The sequence below is a fragment of the Pangasianodon hypophthalmus genome, chromosome 12 (assembly GCF_027358585.1).
Source record: "Pangasianodon hypophthalmus isolate fPanHyp1 chromosome 12, fPanHyp1.pri, whole genome shotgun sequence".
Lineage (NCBI taxonomy): Eukaryota > Metazoa > Chordata > Actinopteri > Siluriformes > Pangasiidae > Pangasianodon > Pangasianodon hypophthalmus.
Genome location: NC_069721.1, coordinates 10,462,046 through 10,478,629, shown reverse-complemented (window position 1 = coordinate 10,478,629; position 16,584 = coordinate 10,462,046). Strand labels below are relative to the sequence as shown.

General features: G+C 40.0%; 1 protein-coding gene across 1 annotated transcript in view; it reads right to left on the bottom strand.

Annotated features, from left to right (window-relative positions):
- The window catches only part of fam20cb (FAM20C golgi associated secretory pathway kinase b), a 32,260-nt gene extending 16,190 nt beyond the window's left edge, over positions 1–16,070 (bottom strand). The window contains exons 1-3 of the mRNA XM_026915305.3: positions 14,671–16,070; positions 13,996–14,171; positions 13,193–13,271 (exon numbers count right to left, since the gene is read on the bottom strand). Coding sequence (XP_026771106.1) covers positions 13,193–13,271; positions 13,996–14,171; positions 14,671–15,188 — 773 coding nt within the window. The 5' untranslated portion in view covers positions 15,189–16,070. The remainder of the gene's footprint in view (positions 1–13,192; positions 13,272–13,995; positions 14,172–14,670) is intronic.
- Between the last annotated feature and the right edge of the window lie 514 nt (positions 16,071–16,584).

Sequence of the window (16,584 nt, the reverse complement as noted above, 5' to 3'; positions counted from 1 at the left end):
ATTCTGCACTCTGTGCACGTAGTCTACCTTATTCGTCCCTCCTCAGGCTCCTCTTCCCCACGGATAGCAAAACAGCATTTATCTAGCAGCGGGGGAACATCACAAGCTGAGCGCACAGAAATCCAGTGCTGGACCACAGCAGAAGGGCATAAAGGGCACGGAGTAACGAATTTAAAGGGAGGAGGACACTATCAGCTGACATCTTCGATACACGCAACTCTCTGCTAGTGTTAAAACAAAGCCTGAATATCAGCCTTTGTGTAGCAGCAGGGGAGGAACGCTGAAGTAAGACTTTTTTCTGAGGAAAATCTCAAGGTCCAGCATTAAGCTTTATCCTCCAAAGGGAAAACACAAGAGGATGGCACAGAGCTGTAAGAGTGGAGTCGCACGGCAGGATGTGACTGAACATCTTGAGAGTAGGCTTTACATAATTTATAACTATTCCTTTATTCCCCTTCCTTTGAGCAGGATGTTTTAAGAGGCATTACCAGGAATCTCTGGCATTCCACCATTGTCTTACAGTCATAAGTTAATTAGAACCTTGAGTGAATGTTTGACAGCAAATGGACAGAAAATCACTAATATTTTGTTTACAGTGATTAAAAACACTGAATTCTCACTTGCGTAACTACATGCCATTCCTACTTGACTCTACAATTTTTAAAAAAGTTTCTTAAAGATTCTTTGGATAATTCATAAGGGGTTGTAGCCTCCATACATATCCCAGAAAGACATACTAAAGAGCCCTTAAGGGTACTGGATGGAACTATTTTTTTTAAGTGTACTTACTGAATAATTCATAGTAGTTACTTTGCTTTAAGAAGAATAACTGAATAATAAGCCAGGATTTTATGGGGTTTCATTCTATAAAGAATTCATCTGATCTGTGTAAGAAGTGCAGGGATTTGAAATATCTGAAGACTCTATATATCAGCAATAAGAGTAATCTGTATGAGAGCAGCCGGAAAATATTCTCGGATCAGTGAGACTGGTTGCCTGTGTGAAAGCTTAAGGAAAGTGTATCTTTTTGTAAATGCAGGGATTAGCTCGATTTGGCATTCAGAGAGCTGCTTCTGTGCTTTACACATAGCTGCTTTCCTCCTCTCTCTACCTTGGCTCTTAATAGGATAACCCAAGCACATTATTTGTGTCATTGTAGGGTCATCAGCAGCGGTGCAGCAAACACAGCTGCACATCAAGCAGATACGCAGGGAGGCTATTAGAGCGGCATGTGTTAACGATGACCCAGTCACAATTTCACTGTGCCGAGGGCACACCATTCCTTCACATTACAGAGCAGCTCGGTGAAAGTTAATGGCCAACATCTGAGGCCAGAGTGCACTGTGGGGGCAGAAAGGGGAGAGAGAGAACGAGAGAGAGAGAGAGAGAGAGAGAGAGAGAGAGAATGTAGAAAGAGATAAAGTAAGATGACTGGAGGAAATTTAAGTGCCACATTTGAACCACAGCCACAGCCACTGAGTGCTGCTAACAGGAATTTTAGACGGTTTTACTAGGCATTTAAAAAATATTGATAATTGACTGTAGTCAAATTCAGGGTGTATTCCCACCTCATGCCCAGCGTTCCTGGGATCTGTATTCACCGTGACCCTGAGGAGGAAAACACGGTTACTGATAGTGAGTGATAATTATTGATAACAATTCAGCACTTGATAAAAAAGGTTTGACTGATTTTTTTCAATTGGTCTTGAGCACTTTTGTCTTTCTACTGTGATTTGACACTGATTGAAAGATCACTTACATTTTAAACATGCACAGAACACATTCACTGGTGCAGACGTGTAGAAACAATTTGGCTTGTGAGCTCTTATGAGTGAAAGGCATTTCCTCTTCACTGGGATGCTGGGACGCATCTCCCTACGCATACTTGGCTACAGTGTCAACAGCTGCCCTCGGGGATTCAGAGAGGCCAAGGAGATGGAAGAAACATCTGAGTGAGGCAAGTCCTGCTTCTCTCAGTCATTGGTACTGTAAAAGCAGCTCATGCTGTGAGAAGTTTGTAACAGAAATGCCTTGCTGGTGCTCTGATGGGGCAAGTGAACATTGCCTTCGCCCTCCGGACTTACTGAACCAGCATGACATATAAGCAGTGACAGCTCTTTTACTTCTGCTTGTTCTCCTTCTGTTTCAAACATGAATCTACACTAAATCTGAAAAGAATACAACACATGGACCATGGCATGCTATTTTAAGACATTTTAAAGTGATTATTCATGAAAGCCCAAAGCCCATAAAGCTCACGCAGTAATATCATCCTCAGGACAAATAATGTCAGTTCAAACAAAAACAAGGTTCATGAAGAGTTAAAAGATTGAGTAAAACAAGCCTTATATATCTTTGAGAGATATATAATGAACCTGTCATGTTTGTCTTTTTGTAATCCAATTTCACTGGCTACAAGCTGCTATAGAAGAAACTGTGCATTATTCCAGTCAGTGCAATTCAGTTTAAAAGTTAGTAGTGATATTGTGAGATATTAGCAATATCAGCTCATGTGAATTATTTTATATAAGTCAAAAATGTCATGTAAATTTCATTTTCTAGCTAGTTGAACTGCCAGGCAAGCACAATAGTGTAATGTTAGCAAGCACGTATCAAAGCACTTACCAACTGCCATATGCTTTAGGGCCAGTTCAAATATCAGATTAAAAAGGCTACCTGCTAATATTACAGCTACATCACTGCTATGTCCAATGAGAGTACTTCATGAAGCACAGCTTCATGTCACCTCCATGTTACCAAAATCTTTGAAAATTATTGCTCAAATGACTTTATTCCTATGTCTTTATGGCTTATATAACTGCACACTTGCCCACATGAATTGGTAATGTTCTGTTATAATCTGGAACCCATACGGCTCTGATTAGCGATACTGAAATAAACATAATGGCATGAGTTTTGTCAAGGCAAGCAAAAGCTATCAGGGGTTTTATATGAAAATATCATAATATGAAAAGTATAATAGACAAGTATATATATATATATATATATATATATATATATATATATATATATACTCTCTAATACAAGCCTTACTAACTCTTTCCTTTCTCTATTACATCAGGATGTGGTTCACTGGTCCAGCACTGCATGGCATTTTTAATGAATCTGGCACGTTCAACGAAACAAATTCCCACTTTACAATATACACCCTCGACCTCTCCTATAATGGGTCAATGTACCTCCTAAAGACCTTCAATTCACTGCTCTTGTAAGCTAATACGCTCTACTTTTTTCCTCCATGGTATGGATTTCTTACAGATAAAGGGGTGATCAGAGGGCAGACAATTGCCGAGAGTGCAGGACAATGGGAGCACAGAGTCTCCTCTGTCCCACCTCAGGCTTGTCTGAGGTCCTCTGGATAAAAACAGAGCAGAGATCAAATTTCCAAAGCACCACCTAAATACTGGCTTGTTGTGCAACCATGGAAATTCCTGACAACACAAAGATCAGGCATGGAGGTGGGTCACTTTATTTAGCGAATAATCATCTCTATTTCTGTTTGTGTTAACTAAGAGAGATCTAAGGGGAATAATGATCAGTTGATTTATTACAGGCAAAGTGTAATAATTCATTATAAGCACACAAAAAACTGTCCTAGAGTCATATCACATATGTATTTCCAGTGGGATATTTGAAGCATCAAACCCATTTTTTGAGGTTTGTGCTTTGGGCTTCCTCGCGATGAGCTCTGAGAGCGTGATCACACCTGTAATGCAAGTTTCTTGGTGCTGACCAAAACAGGGAGATAACACATTGTTCATTTTACCTCCAGTTCACTTAAAGTTTACACTGACCTACTTAACATTGGGCCAAAAGATGTTAAATATAATCCTTAGCCATTTTAAGTCAGAAAATACAGTCTCATTTTACTATAATAATGTGTCAAACACAGAAACATCGATTCTATTCCCTCAAAAATGTCTTTCTGGAAGCAGACCAAGAGTGACCTTCTCATGGGGTCTTAGTGTTATAGTCTGGCCCATGCCAGTGTTTTACTGTTAGTGCTTTCACTTGTTCAAATAAACTGTGCTAAATAAGAAATTGAACCAGTGTTCGTTTGAACTGACGTGTGAATATGCTCGGAGACATCATTACTTGCAAGTTCCTACCAGTTTTTTTTTTTAAATTCAGCATTCCTCAGATAACTTCTACATAAAGTTTCTCCCAAGGTACCGTGCTTATGTAGTCTTCTCCGTGTGTATAATTAAAGATGTTCCCTAAATTCTTTCATGTCTGGATTCAGATTTATTGCAGGAACACTTCAGAGTAATTATACAGTTTGGTCTGGTCTGGCTGTTGGCAAGATTCGACTTGTGGTCAAGTTGTTTTCTCATTTTCCTCATGCTTAATTACAAAAGAGGCGGTTCTTGATCTTGATCTTAAAGCATTTGAGAAAACATGAAAATCTGCTCTAAAAAACAGATTCTCGGTCTCTTACGGGTCTCTAAAGAGCACTAGACAGGCAATTTCTTTATCACAAAGTGTGATATCATTACATTAGTTTTAAAGAAATCATTAAACTTCACAAAACACCAACATAAAATGAAAGCATTCCTTCAGATTTTAATCTTAACTGAACTGAGGACAAAAACTTCCTAGTCTGTGGTCATGAAATGTTTTAAAAGTTTTAAATAAGAGCTCAGCTGCAGCATGGACTTGGACACGGTCAGATGTAAAGCTGTAACATTATGTTTTCCACCACAGGAGATAGGACATTGTATTTTGAGTTTTCTTGGTAATTTTTGTCTTTTTAACTTCAAAACAGAGAAAAAAGAAAGACTGATGAGGAAACGAATGCTTATAGTTGTTATAATGTATATAGTAACAGGAACTTGTTTTCCAGACATCTACAGCATTAAATGTAACCAAAAATAGATTTAAAAAAAAGAACGATGTGTCATAAAACACTTTGACATGTGCTGTTACTGAAAAACAATCAACTTTGGAGGGGTAACCCCACATCACACCACTGTCATTAATTATTTTCCTATAACAGCATGCCCCATGTGGTTTATAGCTTACCTATATGTGCTATAAAAGTTTAATCTGGAATGCTCAGAGAACCTTAGCCTCACATTACATCCACAGTGAATGCCAATGAGCATGTTGCGAACTGGCCATACAGACCATGGCGGAAATATAAAAAAAATGTCATCTACTCTAAGAAAAGCAGAACTGAGATCATTAAATATTTATGAGAACAGTCTGTGAAACTTTATTGGTGAGAAAAAAAAAATACAAGCCAAAAGAGTAAAAAAATAAATACAGATTCACTACACCCTTGGCAACAGTGATGTCTGATGTGGTCACATTTTCCAGCTATATGTAGAAGTTCCTTTCATAATATTCCAAGCAAAAACACAAAGAACAGAAGTTAAAAACAACAACAACAACAACTCCTACTACTACTACTACTACTACTACTACTACTACCTAGGCTCTAGGCTCTCTGACTACAGAATAGGTCAAGCTAAAGAGCAGGGAAAGGACTTCCCAGCACATGGGCTGTTTTTTAGTAGACAGCACTTTGTGTCTTCATAGTGCACACCACAGGCATAAAATCATAATGTATGTATAATTCTACATTATACATTTTATTTTATTCTTGAATCTGACTGGTCAGAAGGTGTGCATTATTTTTGTGTAACAGCACAGGTAGTTCCGGCTGTAACATGGACAAGGTTAATAGTAATGTGCTCGTTGTAATAAATTTTTTTCTATAGTAACAGCTCATACACAGGACGGACACTCCAAACAACGTAACGCTAATAACAAACAGATTTGTAAAAAAAATGGCTGTTGTTAAACAAACTAAAATTGTTGATGTGGTGATGTTTTTTGTTGGGAGACATTTATGTAACATTCATGGAAGGAGTTTCGGCTGTAAGCGCTCTGTAACAGTCATGGTGATTTGTGAAGTTTATCAGCAGAGGGAAAAGTCTTCAGGACAGAGAGGAGCTCTCTGTTTTCTCAGTAAAAATGACAAGCTGCATTTTTTTTGAGAAAGAGAGAGAGAGAGAGAGAGAAAGAGATAGATAGATAGATAGATAGATAGATAGATAGATAGATAGATAGATAGATAGATAGATGGAGAATGACTGTTTATTGCAGCTATAGCATAAGTGACAACAGGAACTAACCTCTGTTGTTACACAACATTAAATCTAACTATAAACTGTTAAAATGTGTGTCATTTCATACATTAATAAATTAAACATTGTAATCTTTGACAAATTGCTGTGGTATAAGAGGTATAACACACTCCAGATGGTGCTGTTATACAAAAACAGCACTGCACATTCGCTTGTGCATTGTGGCACATCTGGCCCCAACCTCCACATGTTTATATTAATGCACTCACATGTATGCAGTGCACACTGATACGTTACTGATTCTATAATAACAGCTTACACAGGGACTTGTATAGCAGATGCAGTGGTTTTCTGTGAGGAGATGTTTATTTGGCCTTTTGGAAGGAGTCTCCAGTGTCAGCTCTCAGAGGCAAAGCTGTAACTTTGGGTTTTGTGACAGAGGAAAGTCTCCAGGATAGGATTTTGTGGTTTCTCTGTAATGTAAGTTGCATTTTTTGTCTTATTATGAGAGGTGCTGCTATAACACAACAGGAAGTAACTTGTTTTGCAGATGTTCCACAACATTCAACATAAGTATAAATGGGTAAAAAGAATTATGCGCTGTTCTTTAATAAATAAAAAAATTGTTAGCATTGACACACTGCTTTAAGAGGTATAAAAACAACCTTCAGATGTACCTTGAGAAAACAAACAAACAAAACACTCTTCATTTACCACTACAGAATTTGAATACATAAACATTACAGCGTCCATATTAAACACATTAACTACTTATCTTCCTGCAAACTGCAAACTGCAAAACACTCAGGCTGTTTGAATAGCTGCATTCATGCCACAAAATCTTTATAACTTAGTCTACAGTGAGCGACGGACTGCCTGTGGTTAACATTTTCCTTCATACGCAACTTCCACCACAACTCTTACATCCATCTCAATTAAAACAGTTTAATAACAGAAACGATGACAAGCTCTCACAGAAAGTATTATGCTGTAACCCTCCTTTTAAATGAAGTCCTTTAAATGATTCAACAGCAAAGGCTTATATAATATTACTATGATGGGCTGTTTTTAGGGGAGGATTAAAGAAGCAAGTCTCTTCACGTGAGATTCTTGGATTCATGCCATTTATAAGGTGCCTGGCGGAGAACACTGGAATTTTGTGAAACTTGTGTTCCAGAAATAAGTGCCTCCTCTGTGCTCTGCTGTCTGCCAGCACTATTGTTGTGCCTGAAATAATACATGCACATTATTTTGCATGATTTGAGATTAGTTCCCAAACACACACCCTGCTTTAACCACAAATTAGATTCCAAAGCTCATATTTGCATATGCTGTAAAACAAACAGGCGAATGTGTGTGTTTTTTCCATTTCTGCTCATCTCTGCAGAGTAAACAGATCAATGATTTCCTGCAAGCTTGTTTTGCTTTAGTGCTTTTAGCCCTCATCTCCAGTTTTAACAGCTTCTAAGAACTAGTTTAAGCTAGCAGAATAGCAAACTGTCTTTTTCTCAGCTTTATCACATATTAATCTCTCTTTTGTGGTCAATCATCTATATAAGTCTTGAAAACAGAGACAGAAAAGCAGGCAGCTGTTAATGCTGGGCCTTACTGCATACATGCAATCCTCCTAGCTTCTGCTGTAACAACTGCGGTACTGATCAACAACAACACAATGATCTGCAATGAACTTGTGAGACTCACACAGGGAAGAGGGAGCAGTGAGGATGAGACAAAAACAACTATCCAGATACAGAAAAACACATCAACTTCAGAAAGAAGGAGAAAGGTTATGAATCTGAATCCAGGGCTAGATTCATAACTGGTTTTGCCTACACAACTTTTCAGTAACACAAGCAGGAATGGCCAGTACAGAAAATTGGAGGCCATTCAGATGGGTAATTCACCTCAGGCTCAGATCTAGAGAGTGTGTGAGTCAGCCTGGGGTCCACAGAAAGACTGGAGCAGTGTGTGTTTCAAGTTAAGATGCACAACAGATGTCTTCTAAGCCTTGTCCAGGGCCATGAACTGCTCCTCACACTGGCAGGGGCCGATAGAGTTATGGTGGTGCACTTTCTGTTGTCCTCTAATTATCTGTCTTATTCAAAGCTAAGTTTCACATAGCCTAGTACATGGAGTGCCAATTAAAGAGTCTGTCCTACTGTGAAATAAAATAAGCTCAGAGCTTACGCCTGTGCCATTATAATTAAGACTGACAATCAAGAAATTTTACAATGCTGAATTTTTCCTTTCTGCCTCATTATTGGCTAATTATTTCTCAGGACACCTCCTGACTATAACTACAGGTTATGTGATGCAGTGGTGTAGTATTGAATTAATTTCAGGAGGGAATTAGGAAATATGCTAAATAAAATCACTGTCTGATCTTTACATTGCAATAATAAGTGTGATACACTCATGCATTTTGGCTGGATGGCAGACAATAGCAGAAGTGCTTGTGGTATTCAGGTTCAAATGCAAACAGGAGAACATGAATGATCCTGATTGGTTAATTCTGTTTCACATCATAGCAGCTGGCAGCCAATAAAATGTGATTAAACAAAACCAAGGAACACATTCATCTGACAGGTGGGGCTGGGAAATATGAAGGAATCATAATGATGATTTGTTGACCTTTAATTAACTTAATTACAGCACATTTACTGTGCAAAATGTATATAATCAGCTGTCCCTCATGTGTGTTATGTTCACCATGAATAAGTATTTGGAACTGTCAGAAAATATTTCTGACATGGACACCATGATGTTGTGTAAAACCTGATGATCCGTATTAGTTCAAATGCATCGGAGTTTTAAGACTCAAGACTCAAGAAGTTCATATGGTCAATATCACAAATTTGCTAAAATTTAAATACTGAAATACCGCACTAGAATTAGCGCAGGATCTTCAATATTATTATTATATTCAAGATAAAAAAACATTTCCCTTATTTGTTTCAAATGTTTCACACTTCTAAACCTTTCTGTTGATTTTCAGTTTTAAATGAACAAAACTCCAAGATGTTTAATGTGGTCTCAAATTTTGGACCTCACTGTAAACGCATTTTTGATATTTATAGACCAAGTACGTGAGTCAATATGTCTCTCAAAAATCTGTTAAGGAGAAGTATTAAGGAAAGCCAGTATAGATGGGATCAAGTCATAGATCATGTGTCATTCTTTAATACACCTTTAAGGTCATATCTTGAAAATCGAGAGATCTAGATCTAGGTCTCTGTGCAGAGGAGGTGCACACCATTAAACTTTGCTATACACAAAATCCAGTAGCTCATCAGACATTCCTACACTGATTCATTATGAAGGACCTTAACTAAGACCATGCCTAATCATTGTGTTTGCTGTTCAGTTCATTTCTTCATCTCCTAAAGCTAATCGTGCAATAAACAAACGTTAGGGGAACATTTCGGGAACAGTGGTCATCAGGCGGGTCTGCAGGTTTGGCTATCTATATGCTTGTTATATTTTACATGGCAAACAAGCTTGTTGTGTTTGGCATAAGGTTGTACAGTGTGAAGTCAATGAGTTTGCTCAGTGGCTGGGAGGTATTTTTATACTTCTGGCTTAATGCAGCATGTCACATACAATCAAAGCTCAGAGTGAAATAACTGCTTGGAAGGCAGCTACCCCAAAACTGCCAGTAGTCTGCTGCGCTAAAGCAGATCCAATGATCAGCCGTGGCTCGTCATCCAGGCACAACATTTTAAATGCTGAAACCTCTTTTCTTTTTTCTTTTTTTTTTAATTATTCCTGGATGCATCAAATAGCTTTCCTTTAGTTTACATGCTAAATACTACATGTCTCTGGTTAACCAAATACATAAGCCTGTATCTGTTAAGTCTGCAATCACCTGAGTATAAAACATTCTTGAGGAAGTCTTTTATTAGGGTTCTTCATCTGTCATCGGCACCGAACTGTCAAAACACCGCACTGAGATGAACTCTTTGAAAAACATTGTAATCAATGGCAGCCAAACTGTCCAAAATCTGTTGTTGTGTGTTTATAGAGGTGCTAATTAAGTATGAATCATGTCAGTGCTGGTAAAGCAGTCTGGCTCCTCTGAGAGCTGGCAGAGCTGCAACAGTCAGCCACATAAAGGATCAACACTAAGGCCTCTCCCACTGGAGATAAATCTCAGGCAAACACTTACCACCTGCCACTGTCTACAATTAACACTTAACATACTGCGATAATGCAACTCCATGAAAACATAACTGTCTCAAATTTGGTCAATCAGCCACACCAGAAAGTGGATCAACAAACCATGCACATGTTTTACCGGTCACATGACATCTAGAATATAATGTCAAACAACTGGAGCACAAAGACGAATTGTATTAATGAGCGTCTGTCTCCATTTCACACAAGAGGAAAAGATCTTTTTCTGCAGTGTTTGGTGTCATGGAAAGTTTTTTAGACTGGCCTCTGCTATTTTATTGCAACACAGTATGACTCATTGCTCCTTGGTCTATTATTATGCTTGTCATACTTTAACTATTGAGTAGGAGATTTGACCAAAAGTATTACCTTCATATTCTATCAGTCCATCCATCAATATGTTCAACTCACCTCTGCAATCTTGTGCATTATGTAGTATTACTCCTCTTCAGATGCTTTGAAGCAGCTTGTGAAGAGAATGTCTTGGAGGAAACTTTCCACAACAGAAAAATGTAGCTTAAAAGCGTCAAGGGGATTTCATCCCATTTTGCAATCTGTTGAGGTTGATATGACTGCATGCCAAACATAGGCAGACAGACATGAATCATTTTTATGCACCTGATTCACTAAACCACAAATGCTGCAACTAGGATTATCTGTACGGGAACACATTCAGAAATAGGTTAAGTTTAATGCAAATGAAAACACTAAAGTAGAAGGATGCACAGGAAGGACTATCTCTTTTCCTGGTCATCTCCATGGATGAATTCAAAAATAAAAAGTGATCTAAGGCCTCACTTAAGCACGGCATAAACAAACACAACTCATAACAGCCACTGCTTTTTTCCCCCACAAAAGTACTGTATACGCTGGATCTAACACTCGAGTTGTACTCTAACCCTTGAGAAAAAAAAATCCAAGCTCCTGACCTTTTTAACTAAGCAAGGAAAAATTATAAAGCTGTATTTTGAGAGGTTTTTACTTTAAAATGACAGATCTTGAAAATAAAGTACAGGAATGAGGTCCAGCTCAGAAGAAGCCAGAGTAGATTGTTTGCTTTGTGCTAATTATAGAAGGAACAGACTGTATGCCGATCCCTGCTCTCTAATAACATTTATCTTCTCACCAAAGGACCATTGTTCTCATCTGTCCTAAATACTCCCTGTGCAGAAACCAAACACACTGTTGATGAAGGTAGTCCTGTGGGAGACTTATTTGTGTACTATAAATTGCTGTATACCATATGCAACCTGCTGCATAGCCTTACCCAGATGAAGGGGTGTTAACCTACATACTGTACATAATCATTATTAACAGCTATGTTTAGATGACAGGGTATAGCTTCTTTTACTTCTTTTTTAAATCCACATTTATCCGAACCTAATCGGGTTTGTGTTTTAGACATGACTGATCCATTGAAAAGGAGCTAAGCACAGTCCAAACCTCAGTCTGAGCTAAAAAGACTGTAATCCAATGAAAGCCCACATCAAATACATGTGTGTGAACAAAAAAATCTGCTTTTATAAATAGACCTACTGTGCTTCACATACTTCATAAAGCTGGGGTGAAGAAAACCCCAGCCAGCCTTGATTTTTGAAAGTGTTCATGTCTACCAGTTTAAGAGAAAGATTATATGACTAGGTGGTCAACACCAGTCACAGTTAATAAGGTCTACATCCTGTACATTAGGGACATACAGTTAGTAGTTTTTAATTGTGATCATAATCCACTGTGATACTGGAACGCTACCTTATCAGACAGCATTAGATATTTTTGTTGATTGATTGGTGGCATCTTTATTTATATAAAATAATAAAGTGCAATAAAAACCATATGTTAACTGAATAATTGTTTTCAACATTCTTGATTTCTATACAGAATAAAATAATCATGATTATCATTTTATCAGTCATACAGCTTATATTACCGTCAAGCTCCCTGACACCAAATATAACTGCGCGTCGCTATAATGCAGTAAAAACACAACAATGAAAGCCAAAAGAATCTCACCAGCCAGGCCACCTGCACTCAGATGGCACTATGGCTGTGGATCGACAGTGAGGTGATTCAGTTTCTGCCATTTATAGCTTGAGAAAATTATAGGGAGGCCATTATTACTTGTAGAGAGGGGCACGTCAAATCCACACACAGCGACCCTCCCATTGTAACCTATATTTATGACAGAAGATAAACCACCTTCTATAACCTACTGTGATGGCCACCATAAATCCTCCATCAATGGCCCAAATCCAATGCCATTATTTAATGGTTATAATGAAAGATGATTCCAAATTAAATAAAGCAGCAGTGCTAAAAGCGTACCTCCCAAAACAGCAAGGCCGATTTTACAGGGTAGAAATAATCAGAAGTGTCAGGATAAACCAGACGGGGATAGCTTGCCAAAACAATTCTACGCACTGCAGCTCCGACTCCAGCACTTATTTGTGACTAATGTTACAATCCCTTTAATATCATCAGACATTTGTTCTGAGCCAAAAGAACAGTGTTTTAGTTCTGAAATTCTGAAAGCAACTGCTCCTGGAGGAAATCCAAGTAGAAAATATGTTTCTAAGTGGCTTAGCTCAAACTGAAAACAAATAATAATGGAAAATCAAATAAAAGACTGTTTGAATGTATATTTACGGCTAAACACATATATCTCCACACTTCTCTCTTCACTGGCATTTTTCCTTTCACACATTGTCTCACACATTTCTTTTTCATGAACTCACACATTTAGTTTTTTTCATGCGAGTGACAGAGATTTGCTGCCTGAAGTTTGTGTGTGTGTGTGTGTGTATATATTTATATACACACTATTTTTTAACAGTTCGATTTCTGGCATCAGTGTGTTAATTTGCAGGCATGCACACACACACTGCAGCAGCCATTTACATAGTACTTACTTCATAGGTTTGAAGAGCGCTTGGCCGTAGTTCTGGAATGTCATGATGAGCTTCAGCTGCGTGCCTCCAGATTTCATGGCTTTAGAGAAAACAAGAATGAGCCCATCGTATAAACTCTCATAGTCACAGCAGTGCCTCACACTTAATGTAGTAACTGTTTTCTTATTAAAGTTACAATGTCACATGGCCGCTATTCAGTGCAGAACATATATTTGATTAATTTGGAGACAGAAAGGAAACAAGCGTGTTGAGAATTTCTTGGCAGGCCTCGGTACAAAGGCCTCCGCCTACAGAATGAGCAATCATAAATAAAGACACAGAGTTCAAACAAAAAAGGCTGTTGACCTTAACAGGTTTTAATTTTCCACCGTGCAGTGTAAGTAAACTATGTACTGTTCTAGTCAGTAATGTGTGTATGTGTTTGTATGTGTGTGTGTGTGTGTGTATGAGTGCCAACACAGCTGCATCCCACTAATCACTGCCTGATTCTTATTAGATAGCACTGAATGCTTACATGCAATGTATTTAAACACTATTCTTTTTGTTTCACATTTTAATTAAATGCCGATGAAACTGAAACTGCAGTGTAGTTAACTTTGATAATTAGATGAAAGGAAGCCTGCAGTCAATGTACACCTACACACAATGAGCGAGGCACAAAATCCCATCACATCTGTTTGAGGAAAAGAAAATATCTTTATAAATTCTCATCTCTGTCACCTTTCCAGCTCCAACAATGCTCTGTCTTGTTTAATAGCATTCATGAAATCAGACACATACATTACCCCGCTGCTGTGACTTACCAACACTGGTGATTCTCTGTGTAATCAGGTCCTTCAGCATTGCATCGATGACGGGGTTGTGGCGGGAGTAGAGCTCATAGCGGTTGATGCCAATGTGGAAGCGCAGCCAGTTAGGGTAGGAGTCTGCGGTGAGCTCACCTGTAGGGGTGTACTCCCCATTCTTCTCCTGTCCATGCCTGTGGAGCACACACACACACACACCGCTTTTGATAGGACCAGCTGCTGATACTAAACAAAGACTGAACTCACAATTCAGAAGCTTTTCAGAACCAAGAACTTACAATTTAACCAGCAAGTGAGAGTGTAATTATTTGTGCCAAAGGTTTTATGGTGTTATTACTTTATCTGTTCATCGTTTTGATTAGTTAAAAAGAATATTATGTTAATAACAGCAGTAACAGCACTTAATGTAATGTTATTATATTTTAAATGCATCATCTGATATATTTAGAATAATATAGGCTATATTCTGTGTAAAACAAACTTGTGTATTTTAAATAATATGTATTTGATATTTATGTAAATATCTAAATAAGACATGTTTATATCCTTTAACTCAGATACTTGAGTATGTACTAAGCAGTAAATAAACTGTTATAAATACGGGTGTAAGAAATGGTTTCAAAGCTTTAACGCTTGGCTTTATAAAAGAAAAGCAGAGAGGAAGAAACTAACCACTCCTGGTTGTCCGCTGCTTTGGGGTCAAACCTGATGTCGGTGTTGACGTTGAACAGTGTGTCCTGGTCAGTGAGGACAGGTAAAGGTCTCTTATAGAGCGGGTGCTCGAACAGCGCTGCGAGTCTGGAGTGTGTGCTCGCTCCCGCTGCTCGCGCCTCCTGCTTGCGCTCCTGTCCCGCCTTGGCGCGGTGCTCACCTGTCCTCCGCGCCTCCGTCTTCTCCCCGGCCAGGCTCAACTTCTCACGCGAGTGTGAGGACACGTTGGAGCCGGGCTCGTTGCTGAAGTCCTGCAGTATTCGCAGAGTGTGTTTGTGAGGCAGGAGAGGTTCCGGGGCGGCGGCTCGGCCCGGAGGCTGGGCCCAGTTGCGCGGATCCTCGCTGGGCGTGTGAGAGCAGGAGCAGCCGCCGGTGCCTTTACTCTCCAGCCGCGGCAACAAGTCAATCATGATGTGCAAGGAGCATGCGATCAGGAACACGGTCAGGATCAAGACCCGGAATTTGCGGAAGAGGATCATCTTCAGGCCCTCTTGTTCGGTGAAGCCCCAAGATTTATTGGGAATGAGAAGGAGGAAAGTGAGAAGGCGCGCTACATCGCACACGGTGCACACGACGCGAGTGGCCAATTTGAGCAGGACGCACGGCACAGCGTGGCTTTCATGCGCCAGCTTCAACCGGGATGTGGCGATTTGTGGATGTGAAACCAGTTCCTTCTCAACAACACGTCTGCTTCAAGTGTAATCCAGCCCAGTGACAAACAAATTCCATTAAAGCAGTCAAAGTAAAAGGAGTCACGGTGCGCTCCGAAATTGAGCACCTATTTTTTAAAAAGTTTAAAGGCATCACAAGACGCCATGAAAATCTCCACAGAGACGCAACGGCACATGTTTGCAGTGTGTAATGTGCGACTCACTGCTGTCCATCAAAATAAAACGGGTTAACGTGGAACTGGCAGGTCGCAGAGAGATAGTGGAGCTCTGCATGAGCGCAGAGCCTCTTCAGCAAACGCGCTTTATCTAATGTGCGTGTGCTCGCTCCTGCTTTTTATCCCCGACAGAGCAGGTTCGATCAAGCACAGCGTGACGCGAGCCGAAAACAAAACCCGGGGCACGTTAGGAGAAGAAAGCGCTGCGCCTCTCCTCGACCAGGACGCCAGATTCTTCCCGGAAGTTTCACATGGCACAGCCGAGAAAGCCGCGATGACAAGCGGGCAAGATTTTTATTTGGTCTGTTGACAGCACTGAAACGGTTAGCGTCTCGCGCTCTGCTCTGGTGCGTCGCGTTGTGTGTGTGCGTGTATGTGCGTGTGTGTGTGTGTGGGTGTGTGTGTTAAAGGGGCGCTCCTCCGATCCGCTTCAGCGTCACTCACACAGACACGGGATTGGCTAAAGCGGCGCAGTGGAGCTCAGCAGAGCAATCAGAGCCCAGACTGAGCCTGCTGCTGTCTGCAGCTCCACACTGTGCAAGAAGAGGGCGTCTTACCCCGTCCACTGCTTCACCCGTGCTTTCCTTCATCTGAGAATCCAATAAGCAGGTCTACACTACACCTACCTTGGTCATTCATTCATCTCCTGTAACTGCTTTATCCTGGTCTGGGGCCTATTCTGGGAACACCGGGTGTGAGGTGGGAATACACCCTGGATGGGATGCCCCATTGCAGGACACCACGCACACACACTTTCACACACTCATTCCCACCTACAGGCAATTTAGAATCACCAGTCCTCCATCCAGTCCACCTACCTGCATGTTTTTGGACAGTGAGAGGAAACTGGAGAGCTCAGAACAAGCCCACATGAACACAGGTAGAACATGCACAGAGTGAAGCACTGTGAAGCAGCAATGCTACCCACTGCACCACCATGCCGCCACACCTACCATGTAAATACCCTAATTTCATAAGGTACACTTCAC